Source organism: Parasteatoda tepidariorum, chromosome 6 (assembly GCF_043381705.1).
Source record: "Parasteatoda tepidariorum isolate YZ-2023 chromosome 6, CAS_Ptep_4.0, whole genome shotgun sequence".
Lineage (NCBI taxonomy): Eukaryota > Metazoa > Arthropoda > Arachnida > Araneae > Theridiidae > Parasteatoda > Parasteatoda tepidariorum.
The window spans coordinates 7,824,366-7,838,109 of record NC_092209.1 but is presented as its reverse complement, the minus strand read 5'-3'; the positions used below and the strand labels follow the sequence as shown (position 1 = coordinate 7,838,109).

General features: G+C 26.3%; 1 protein-coding gene across 1 annotated transcript in view; it reads left to right on the top strand.

The window, feature by feature from the left end:
- LOC107438471 (superkiller complex helicase subunit twister) overlaps positions 1 to 7,617 on the top strand; it is a gene marked incomplete at its 5' end in the record, with an annotated part of 35,250 nt that extends 27,633 nt beyond the window's left edge. Inside the window, 5 exon segments of the mRNA XM_043050844.2 lie at positions 732 to 930; positions 1,007 to 1,117; positions 3,520 to 3,741; positions 5,116 to 5,250; positions 7,371 to 7,617. Coding sequence (XP_042906778.1) covers positions 732 to 930; positions 1,007 to 1,117; positions 3,520 to 3,741; positions 5,116 to 5,250; positions 7,371 to 7,571 — 868 coding nt within the window. The 3' untranslated portion in view covers positions 7,572 to 7,617.
- Between the last annotated feature and the right edge of the window lie 6,127 nt (positions 7,618 to 13,744).

The window sequence follows — 13,744 nt, the reverse complement described above, 5'->3', positions numbered from 1 at the left end:
AGTGGTAATGTAATGTGGACCTTTACCAGATGGTAGTTGAAGCATTGTATTTTACCTGGAGTTAGAGCTCTAAATTTTTTTCTATGCTGCAGGGCTCGTTTAGTTTTATAATAATAATCTTTTTTTTTTCTGTCTTTGAAAATATTTAGGCTTAAACTAAATTCATCTATATAGATTTTTGGTGCTTCGATTACAACTTTTTACTTTTATTTTAATACAGACAATTATTTAATTTTATTTTAAATTAGGTTAGATAATATATATTTTAATTTATAATGATTGACATGCCAATCATAATATTATCTAAAATTCATTTTTATAATTAAAATACTATTTTCCTTTTAATATTTAGTGCTTCTTTTTTTAAAAAAAAATTTCGAATTATCTGAAACCCAAAATTGAGCATAAATATTTAGATTATTAGGCTTGACTTTTTAAATATTTAGACTGTTTTTGAAACTGGAGCATCAAAACATTTTTGACTCAGAGTCCTTTTCACCAGTATTTCTTTGGGTCATTATTAAGTGTGAATTCCAGGCCATCAATATTAGTCATTAACAACCAAGCAGTGTTTTAGAAAACAGAAAAAGAAAAACTGAATTTACTGTTATTACTGTTTTAATTACTGTTAAAAACTTTTTTTTAAAGTATGTAAATCTTACATATTTGTTTTTAAAAAAAAGTTTTTTTAAGTTATTTTTGTTTTTTAAAAAAAAATTATTTTTGTTCAGGAATACAAGCCCAGGAAGGGCTATCAGTGAAGCATTTCAAGAGCTGTGTTCATTATGTGAATCTCATATGAAAGGTTTACCTTCTGCCAATATAGTACTAAAAGACATTAATTTCGCTAGTAAAATACGTTCTGTAGAAAACATAGAAAAATCTCTGGAATCTTATACTTGCGTGAAATGCCCAGAATTTTTGAAGCATGTAAGTACATATATTGATTTTCTCAGAATATTTGTTGCTGTTTTGCCTTGATAAACACAGTTTTTTTTCATCTCAGTTTGAAGAGCTATCATCATATAAGCAGATGGAGGAAGATATTAAAGAATATTCCTATAAATTGTCAGAAGAAAGCCTTACATTCCATCCAGAGTATCAGATGCGTAAAAATGTAATTATATGTCTCTATATTTCCAGTTTATATTCTGTTATTAGCATATTATATAAGTTAAAATAAAGACTCTGATTAGAACATTGGTCTTATAAACCAGACGCCTTGAATTCACTTTTACTGGCATCCCTAATATTACTATTGATAAGTGTTTGTTACATTAACAAAATTGACTTATCTGTAGTTTCATGCTGCTTAAAAATATGATTTATTTGAAGGTATTACTGATTATAAATTCCATAATCTGCGACTGTAATTTCAAACAATTTATTTTAAAAGATAAAAATTTTAAATCACTTTTGATTTCATGTTGTTTCTCGATTTCCTACAAAAATTGAAACTGAAACTTACTATTTAATTTTTTTTAAATGAAGGAATAAGTTTTTCATTAAAACCTATTGAAGCGCTTACTATTAACACAAATTTTTATAAGCGGAACAGACTCCAAAAATTTTAACTAATTTTTAAAAAACTTTTTTTTTTTTTTTAATCATATTTTTGTCTAAGAGACTACTCTAGACACACAAATTTGTCCAGTAGCAGTGAAAGATTNTAAATGAAACATTTATTCAGACACTTGATAGCTGATCAATTGTGAATAATCAACTCAATAGATCCTCATGACTTACAGGTATGCATTACCTTTTTTTTTGTGAATCGTGGGAGGTTTTTTTTCAAGAAGGTATTAACCATGTTCCCTATCAAATGATAAGTAGGTGTAAGGGGATGTAAACCTAATAATTGAAATGAACTGAGGACAGAAAGCTCCTATTTGGTATCATATGTCTAACTTGAGTATCTATGCTAATAGGAAAATTATATTTATTTATCTGTAGCTACATCCAGAATTATGTATTTATATCAAACTTCTTTATATATTCTTTTTTATCTTTCTTATAGTTTAAATAAATATTCTTGTAGATATTTATAGTATCCTTATAGATATTATTTAATTATTTCTACATCTTTAAAAATATTCTAAAAACAATTTACAGTGTTAAATTTCGTTATTAGGGTACCCTTCCCGTAAACGGACAACTCTCATAAACGGACAAATTTTTTGGTCCCATGAATTTCCGCTTCACAGAGTTTTCACTGTATTAAGAATTTCAAATCCTAATAATTGATTTTTATTATATTATTATATTGATTTGTAATTATTTATAGATATTTATTATATTTATTGATTTGTTAAAATTAAAAAGATATTAAACTTTAAAATTTTCTGTTTGGATCGGAACCTGACAGAAATGACCTTCTGATAGGTTTATTAAGCCAAACCTATACAAGTACGTAGGTATTTTATAAAAAGACACAAAACTAAATTCAAAGATATCTTTATTTTACTCGAACTGAATTATTCATTGAAAAATAGGACAATTTTGAAATTAGAACAACAACAAAAATAATAATGATAATAACTCAAATAAAGCACAAATGAAAGTACATATTCTTTTGTTTTTATTCACTTTCTACTGTTCCCTTTTGAAATTTCACACTGTAACTTATGCTGTATTACTATGCCTAATTTGATATTTTGTTATTTTAATCAATTTAATCTGTTCACAAAACACTGTATAAATTGTGTTGAAAGTATGTGAATTAAATAAAAACTAGTGTAAACTTAATAAAATTTAACTTGGTTATGATTTCTTTTATGTTTTCAAAATTAATTATTTTATTGATTATTGTATTTATTATTAAAAATCAAATTAAAAAACTTTTGCAATGTTTATTTATTTAAAAATTAAGTTTGGTTTTTATTTCACTATTTTATTTTATGTCCTAATAGTGTTTAATGAATTGAGGTTAAGGGTATTTATCAGTTATATGAACCATATGTTGGAGTCTGCTTTTTCTGAGTTGTTGCCAGCACAAACATTGGTTGCATAATCGATAAGAAATTTCGTTGTCACAAAGTATTATCAAAAATATTAATATTTAAAAATATATCATGATATTTTTGCAATTAAGCTAATTTATATTATTTTTACGTGGTCAATATTTTCATTATTCAAATAAAATTTATCAACACTCAAAATAATAACACATTCAAAATTTATTGTTATGCATAATTGCAATATTATCTAATTGATATGTTATCAAGAATGATTGCGATATTATCAAATTTAATAATTATAGTTATTAATGAAGATCATGATATTATCATATTCAGTATGTATTGTTATAGTTTATTATCCTTCGGGTATTGTATTTGATACACCTATCTGTACTACTGTTAGCTCGTGACCTGTGTAACCAGAATTTGGCGCTGTACTCACACATTGGCAAACTTAACTTAATGGTTCCTATAATCGATGAATACCAGTTTTGATTTTACTTTTTTTCAGCATTTTGACATAATTTTATTTAATACTGAAAGAAGTGTGTTTTTTCTTTAGGTACTTAGGGTGTTAGGTTATATTGACAATGAAGAAAATGTCCAACTAAAAGGTTCTGTGGCCCGAGAAATGAGTAATCATGAACTACTTATTACAGAGCTTCTAGTCAAATCCATCTTTAGTGATTGTACTCCTGGTGAGGTCGCTGCTCTTTTATCCTGTATGGTTTTCCAACAAAAATGTGATGACACCAAATTAGAACTGCCAAGTCACTTAAAAAAAGTATGCAATTCAAAAGAAATTTTTATGTTTTGTGTTTTCTTTTAACTTGATTACATTCTATTGTAATATGTTACAAAGACATGCAGGAGTGTCAACTATTACGATTTTTCCGCAATTTTTACGATTTCGTACTCAAGATTATGGTGTTACGGTTGCGTAATAAAAATTTATGATTATCAGGAATTTTTGTAATAATCTTTTCAAAATAAGTTTTTTTTTCTACCAAGAGTTTTCTCTACCAAGAAAATTTTGTTCTTTGTAGTGAATATTAAAAAAAAGGTAACACTTCACTTAAATGTTTATTTTTTTTATTTCATTGTAAATTCATGCATAATATTATTAATATTAGGCATATAGTTATACTAGTATTGAGTTGAATAATAAGACACTTTAAGTTGAAAAGTATTGAAATTGCGCTAATAAAATTTAAATTTGTTAACATATGTATTATTGTACTTTTGATCATGGATTGTTGGAAAGTTGACATCTCTGGCGATGTGATTCTATTTATAAGCAAAATTTGCTTCAAACTTGGTTCAGGTCAAAATTACGATCAGCGGATGAAGGAATGGGTCCGCCCTATAAGCGGGTGTCACATATGGATGTAGCAGAAGTCTAATTCTTGGCCATAGATGTCGCCACTAGAAAACGAGCAATCGCACTCCGTCTGCGTTAATGGCCGATGACAATAAAGACACTACAGAACGTTTCTGGTAGGGACAGAAAATATTAAGTTCAATAAAGATAAATAAATTTAATTTAATCAATTCTTTTTAATGAGTTGAATTTTTTCATTTTCAAAAGAAACCTGTATTTTACAGCTTCTGTCGGTTTAGAAATAAGGTGGACATATTTATTCATTTATTTGTAAGGTAGAATTTAGGCAATATTTTCAGTATTTTCTCAAACTTATACATGATTTCTTTAAACAATTGAAAGAAATGTGTTATTGTTTGGAGAGTAAATATGTAACTAGTAGAATATCAATTAAGTGTTTCAGTTTGAAAAGTAATAATTACTATGGAAAAAAAAATGTCTTATTGCGTAAAGCTACAAGAAAACTTCATGGCTGCCAAAATATCGTATTAATGTAGGTTAAAATACCTTTATTATTGTTATTATAATTAACTTCTCAAAGGTATAATGACCCTCTTATTCCTTAAAATTAATAGATTTTTTTAAGCTGCCTTTCTCTTTAAATTATTTCCTTTTTAATTTTATTGTTACTATAAGTAAAGAGAGAATTGTTCCAAGAATTAAGTAATTGTTTTTTAATTAATTTTCTGCAGTTTTAATGGATAAAATACTTGTTTCATTTGTTAAAATAATTAATTAAATATTTAATCACTATTATTATTTTGTAATTTCCCTTAGAAAGTTGAAGATATAAGATTCGTCGCTGGGGAAATTGCTACTGAGCAGGCTCGAAATGGAATAAGTGATCCTAATTTTGTATCTCAGTACAATTTCTATCTAGCAGAAGTTGTTTATGAATGGGCAAAAGGAACTGTAAGTATTAATGCTTTTATCCTCATAATTTTAATATAAGCTTAAAAAATATTGTATATAATATTGATATATATGTTTGTATATCTATATATAATACTATATAAAAAGCTTTAACAAATATTTTTATATTATTTATTACTTGCCTAAATTCTCTATGTTAATTCATTATTAAAAACTAAAGCCATTCACCTAATTAATAATTCGCATCCTCTTCTAAAAATAGATTAAAGAGTACAGTAATTATCATTTTAAATTTTTCCCTCAACTGAGAATAAAAACCAGAGAAAATTGTCTACCTATTGTCTGAACGAATTACAATTAATATTATTTCCCTTTTTTCATATCAGTAGGGGAATGATGGGGAATACTTGCAAAACTTTTCCCTAACATTAAATAGTGGAACACAGTGGTTTTAATGTGATTTTGATTCTCGCTCTCTTAATAATGATGATAAAATAAAGGGCGTTGTGCTTTCATACGCCTATTCGTTGCTCGGTCAGACTGGTGTATGTATATATTCTTTTTTTTCTTTGCTTCTTTTCTTGTTAATGTGTTGCATAATTTGCAATCAATAAGCAACAAAATAATTATCTCTGCATAAAAATTAATTCTCTTACTTTGAAAATTAATTATCTCAAATAGAAATTATTTTTCTAAGGATTAACGAGTACCATTCATTCTTTTTTATTTGCTTTTTTTCTTGTTAATGCTGAGCATTATTTGCAATCAATAAGAAACGAAGAGAATTGTCTTTAAAAAATCAATGAGGAACTAAGATAATTATTTCACCATAATAATTAATTTATCTCAAATAGAAATTAGTTTTCTTAGGATTAATAAGTACCATCCATTCTATTTCCTTTCCTTCTTTTCTTGTTAATGTTAGTGTAGCATTATTTACAATCAATAACGAACTAAGATATCTCAGAAATATACCACGTATTATATTCCCCTGGAATAGTGCACCCTACCAAAGGAATTAATTTTAGGTCCCATATGGGGTACACAATGTGAACCTACAGTTTACTATGTATGTATAACTAAAATAGTGTTCTTAGAAGCTTAAAATGAAGAAATTCGTCGTGTCAAAATAAATAACAATAAATTCAATGTGCCATTTTATTTATTGTTATTTATTTTGTATAAGTATTGAAAAACATATGCATATAAATGGTCTTTTGAATTCTTATGTTATGTTATCGAACATATATTTTATTAAACCTTCACTAAATATAAAAAAATAAATTTTTATTAAAAATAATTTAAAATTTATCGACGTACTTGTGCATTTTATTTCATTATCTTGAAATTGTTGGTCGAAATTTTAAATGAAGATAAATTTTATTGATTCTTTTATTGTAAAATAGTCCTTTTAATTTTTGTAACAAGCCTCTTCATATAGACTCTCTAAATACCTTTTTTTAACAAAAAACAGTTTTAAAGTTAATTTATTTCAGATAAGTACAGATTGTTATGTGTCTTTTAAAATTGATAATACCTTTCGAAACAAGAAAGACAAAGCTTTGTAAATGTTACTCTTTCAAAATCATTTTGCTTTCATAAGTTTATATATGTATTCTCTTTGTATTAATTAATTTAGAAGGTTCTGTAGTTTTCACTGTGATAAAACTTTAAAAAGAAAAACTTCTTTTTTTACATATTTTTATGTGCTCATTGAACTATTATTGTCAGTAATTAATGCCAGAATATATTAATTATTTTTCCAAATTTTTATACTTTATTTGATAATTATTAGAATGATTATTTTCAAATTTATTTTATGTTTTTTCAAGCTTCTTAAAAAAAGTTCATAAGACTAATAACAGATTGCATAAAAACAAAACCTTAATATCTTTTTATCGAATTATTGGATTGCCTCATGTTAAAATGCAATTTTTATAGACTGAGTGACGGCTAACTTTTAAAATGCTAATTAATTTGTGCAGATGATATTTTAAGTTATAAAACCGGATGATGTATGCTTTTCTGGATAAACATGGATTTTCTTTCTTTCTTTCTTATGCACTCTACATCTATGTAAAAAAGAAGGAAGAATTCATGTTTTCTTTTTAAAATATGTTATACAAATTATATCTTAAATGTTAATTTCTTTTTCAAAGGTATTTGCAAAAATAATGGAAAAAACAGACATAGATGAAGGTATAATTGTTCGCAGTATACAGAGGTTGAGTGAATTATTAAAGGATGTTAGAAATGGTGCATCTCTTGTGGGTGATACAGTACTTGCCAAAAAGATGGAAGATGCATCGCGTGAAATCAAGAGAGACATAGTTTTTGCGGCTAGTTTATATACACAATAATGTATTTTTGTACATTGAAAATAAATATTTATTAAATGTTTTACAATTTATATGGTCAATTTTTAAGACAATGCAACTTATATTAAAATTATAATTAGGAAAATTATTTGCAATTGTACTCAACCCCTGAAAGGTTCAAAAAAAAACTGTCATTAAGTGTTGATTTATATTGAGAAAAAACTCAATAAAAACTAGTGCATGAAAGACAAAGGCAGTTCCCCTCGACTAAAAGCTCTAAGGAGGCCCCAAAAAATTTTATGTTTTGTTGTAAATAAAACTTACTAAAATTATGCCAAACTTTGTGATTTATTAGAAAAATAATTAGATTAAAAAAAAATTACTTTCTTAACAAATTTCCTTTTAAATTTTCATGAACATTGAAGTGATAAGTTTGAACTCCGACCCGGGTTCCAATTATAGAGGTCGATTATAATAGAGCATAAACATCACAATGAGTTTTGTCCTTATAATGAAACCATGTGACTGTAGGGTGAAAGAGTATTTTCAATCTTCCGTTTCATCTTGCTATTTAAAAGAAATATATTAGATAATGAAATTTTAAAGCCAAAAATCTTAAAATAGGGTGGTTTATTGCGGCGCATTTAATTGCACTGAAAACTGTGTTAAAGGAAGACTTTATAAATTTCATAGATAAGTTAATTAATTACTTTTTGCAATTAAAATTGTTATATTTATTATATGAATGAACTTTTAGTATGTTCTTCGCTTCCTTAAAACATCATATTAATCCCGACTTTTTCATTTTATTCTTCTGTAGTCCAAATTTATGCCTATAAATCTGTCTTACAAGTAAATATGAAAAATAAGAATTCTAACCATAAATTAATGATTATATGCAATAATTCATTCTTAATATATAATTCATTTTAATTTCAGTGCTAAAATGTAGTACGTGAAGTTTTGATCACATAGCTCTTTCTAATGTTTTTTAAAGGAAAAAATTCTTCCATATACACTAATTATTTTCAAAAAAAGCAACACCATGAAGGAATTGTCAGAAGAGAATGAAATTTATTCCACATATTACTGATAGTGGTACAAAAAACAATCAAAATTTATATAAAAAATGAAAAAAATCATTGGAAATCAATATTTTATCTGACCGCCGCGCTGAGCAATGAGAGCCTATACACAGAACCGAATAAATTCTGATTGTAATCGGGAACTGCATTCCATATGGCTTCTAATTGAAAATTCAGTCTTACTTTGTTCCCCACTGGTGAAAGCCTTGAGGTTTTTGTAGCCTAGCAATAAGGAGATCTTCGTTGCCTTTATAAGTACAAAACACAAATTTGCCAATAAGGGGAACTCATCTTAACTTCACCGAATGAGAGGGAGCACTTTAGAATGCAGGGCTGATTGTGCTCCGGAAAAAATCCGAATTTCCGGATTTTTCGCTAACAGTGATCCGGAGATCGAAGGTCCAGCTGTTAAAAAATCATTGATCACAGAAGTTTCCGGAAATCAAATTTTCAAAGGTGGAACTTAAAAACGCAGTTTAATTTATTTGTTTGTAAGGGAGAGCCAGAGAGATACTTTATAAGTATATATTCATGATTAATATTCATTTTTTATCAGTAAATAGTTGCTATAATCATAAACTCAAGAAAGAAAGACATATTTGTAAATTTTAATTATTTCTCCAGGCCATCATAGGTATGTGTAAATGGTACAGCTATGTGTAAAAATTTAAATGTATTTTAAGTAAACTAAGAAATATTGAGGAAAAGGAAGAAACCTTGTATTTAAACTTTTTTTTTTTTTTTTTTNTTTTAAAAAAAAAAAAAACTCAAGAGAATTTCCGGAAATCTGACTTGGGCTCGCAACCACCCCTGAGAATGGGAACGAAGAGAGATGAGAAAATATAACATCAGGCTTGCTCTATTTGTTTTACAGCTCTATATATGGTGCCAACACAGACTTTGCTACACCACTAATAACAGCAACAAAATTACTTTAAAAAGAATAAAACAATTAGTTTTCAACTCTGTCTCTGAAAATACTTTGATGTTTAATTAGCAATAAAATAACGTTAATTTTTTTTCCTTAATTAAAAATAAACTGCTATTTCGTTTACCTATTAATGCCTAGTCACATTTTTCTCGATGAAAATTCTTAAACGAAAACTTGTTTTATTTGAAGAAGTCGAAGAGATACAATACAAAAAGCTAAGAGAATCTACAATTATGTGAAATTTCAAGAATAAAGAAATTGTATTTTACCAAAATATTTTCGGTGTATAAAATTAATTAATAAAAAATTTGACAAAGTTAACGCTGTTCTTCTGTATTATATGCATTAATATTTAAGATATAAATTTTATCGAAATTTGAGCAATCATTGTTTAGGAACAGTTGTTAAATTTTTAGAATTAGTTTCATTCTCGGTTTTAATTTAAAGTAGCTTTTATTTATTTTTGTTTTCACCTAACTCAAATATTAAATTGCGAATTTCGATCTGTGTAAATTCGTGACAAGAAATCTGAAAATATGTAAATTAAGCTCTCTAAACTCTTCTTGGTCCTGGCTTTATTTCAAAAAATGCCTGTGGACAATGTTTTATTTGTATATTTTTAAAAATGTTCAGTGTGCAAAATAAAGATATCACCTTAAATAACACTTGCAGGAACGCTAAGGTTTTCGCAAACTAAGTGCCGATTTTATAATGTTTAAAAAACTTGACTTAAAATAGCCGTTTTAATTTGTGCTAACTATAAATTAAGTAGCTGAAATATGCACAAAAATTTAACTTTTTCTGAATAAGCATAGCTTTCTTTCAAAGGATTTAAATTTTTGATGATCAAAATATAGGCTTGGAGAGCGGTCGAAAGTTTGGACCCTTATATGTTAATTTCATTTCTTGCGAATTTCTGCATAATTCGGAGAATTTTTAAAACCGAATCGAAATTTTTTTTCAGAGAATTATAAAATTTATTTATTTGAAGATAAAACCCTGCAAAAAATAATATTGATAAATTTTTAATATTTTATTTAATAGGGCCGGGAAAATATTGAATCATAATGTAGACAATTTCTTTACACTTTTATAAACTAAGTCATTTGAGTACAAAATTTTAAAGAAATCGGTTGAATTGTTTAATATATTTATAAGAATTCTGTTTCTCAAGAACTATTTTTTTCAATTTCGTTCTATTTTTGTATTTTATTGTTGTTTAAAATCCCATAGTTTGGCGTAAAAAAATTTATCCCTTGCAATCTAAAAATTTTTCGATCCTTATTAAATAAAATACGTTGTTTTACGTGAAATTATCTCTGAATAAATTAAATTTATAATAAAGTGCAAAATTCTTCGATTCGCTTAAAAGTGCCCGAGATATGGTTAAAATCTTCAATTTTGGTTGAAGAATTGATCATTTCGTTACGAGTTTACTAAGATGGAAAGAAATGCCAGCATTGATGACATATAAGATCTTAATAGGGCAGAAGAAAAAGATTTTCTAGAATTTAATGAAGAGGGAAAATTAGAAGGAAAACAAAGAGATCTGGAGATTTTGAAAAATTCTGTTTCACTTAAACAAATTTCCGATTGCTTTAGAATTTTATTATCAGTTAACAACAATAATTATTACAAATTGTTCCTCGAAAAGGGCACTAAGATAAGTTAAACTTAGACAAAATAGTCTGTAACATTTTTGAGTATTGGTATTCTCACAGGGAAATGGTAAAAAAGCACTGAAAAACGGCCCAGAAAAAAAGCAACAAAAAATAAAATAGAAAAAAAACATGTGATGCAAAATTAAACCTGATTTAACTGCATATTATTGTTATTAATTAAGGTGCCCGATTCGGTAAAAATCGGCATTTTGTCTTTTTTTTTATTGTCTATATTTGAACTTTTGTTCATTACTTTTCTAAATCTCTTAAAAGTTTTGTTCTCTGATCTTTAGAACCGAAGTAATAGTTGTTTTTCCTCATATTTCAAAGGGATTTTCGGAGAAACTTTGATTTTGACAAAATCTCTTTACACTTACACGCATTACGGAAAAAATTTTACGGTAGAATTTTTCATATCGTACTGTGATTACGATAATCATATTAAAAGAGATAAATTTTAAATTTCTTTTGAGATTTTTTTTTTAAAGAAAATCTATATATTATTTCGAAACATTTTATCATTTTTGTAAACATTACCATCACTTAGACAGTTTTGCATTGCGATTTTAGCGGGATTCTCTTTTATTTCAGTATTTATTTTTTTCTATGATACTTTTTCCCAACGTTAATTTCATCTTCTTGAAATAATGATTTTCGAAATATTCTAGTTGTGAATCTTATTAAGATGTATTAGATATAGTTAAAAGATTGTAAATGTTGAAATTAAAATTTTATATGTATTTTAGTTGTTTGTGGAATTGGGGATTTTTCAAATTTTAGGATATCCCCGAAAGTCGTGGCAAAGTAAATGTTACTGCAATTTAATTCATAGTTAGCATTAATTAATTATCATATTTGAGATCATCCTTTCGAAAGATTATAATCGACACTGTATGTGAAAATTCGATCATAAGAACATGAAGGGAACCAATTTTTTTTTAATTTCGCGCACTGTAACATTTAAATAACTTTTGTTCGGAGTTTTACGAGATAATAGCTGCTATCGATAAGAAGGATTACCTTATTTATGCTACTTATTATGCATAAACAAGGCATAATTAATACTATTATGCCCTATTTATGCTAGTGTAAGAGCTTATATAAAATACCATATAATACCTACAAAATACCTTATAATGTGTAAAAAAAAATTCCTAAAATACTACCTTATTTATGCCAATTAATTAATAATACAGTTATGAAATCAAACACAAATATCCACTCTGAAAAACACTTCTTAATAATTACTTCTGAAAAACACTTTCTCTGAAATAATATTAAGTTCTTATTTCAATATGTTCTGGTTGACAAAAAGCTAATTTGTTCTGGAAAAAAATAAACAGTGCGAAATTTTAAAATTGAAACACCTGAATAACTATTTATTTAATGATTGGATTTTTTCGTACTAAGATGTAATGTGCTTATGTTAGATTGATTCACCTGAATTGGCTAATTTGTGCAGTTACGGAAACAGTCACAATTGTGTACTTCCCCTGAATTATATATACCTTCTTAATGTGAATAATGTGAGAAAGTATCAATCTGGAAATTATAGTCCCGATATTACTTTTTACCCCCCCCCCCCTTTCTGAAAATATTTAAGCTTATTAAAAATAATTTTCTCATAATTATAAAACTCGCCTATACAAAAAATTTTTATGCAAGTTTTTTTTAATATTTATTATTATTATTTTTTAATAATGATCGAAAAATGTAAGAATTTTAGAGTTCATAAGTAATCCGTGGTTTTAAATGACTAAATTCAACATTTCTAAAAACATCAAAATCTGTTTGAAGGCTTGTTTAAATTGTGGAATTAAAAGAGCGATAATTAGTTTCATTAGACAAACTGGTTTTGGTGTTTTCATCCCTCATTTGTGATTCAAGAGGTTTTGATATCGTTTTTATTTCTTGTTTGCTTAAATATTTATTTGTGATCCTTAAACTATAACCTTTTTTACTTCATTTTTTATAAGGATTCTAAAAATATTTATTGTGGATGGTAATTACTAACACCCTGAATATTATATATATATATGATTTTTTTTTTCTCATCGGTAGCAAAAATGTGTTAGAAATTAATGCAACTATTACGCGAAAAACTTATTATTTATTACAATTTTTTTCGTTTTTGATATTTAATTTTAATATATATGTGTTAACATTAAACATTATATTATTTCGTTTACTACTAAAATTAAAAAATAGTCTTGACAAATTTTTTTTGTTGTTTTAAATATTTTAAATTTGTGAAGAAATTTTTTTTTAATGTTTTGAATTTATGAAAAAAAAATTTATGAGTCATCTTTATGAACCACTTCTCCCATTTTCATTCCCTACGTTCACAGAATATTCTTTGAAAACGGACACACTACTATATTTAATGTAAAATAGTGAAATTGTCAAGAAATTTTTTTTATTTTTTATTAATGTGGAATTTGCATCTTTCAATTACTCTTAGTAAAAAAGAGCATAATAATTACTCAGAAAAATACAGGCTTTCATTTTTTAAGAGCATGTGGCTTTAGTTAGAATTTT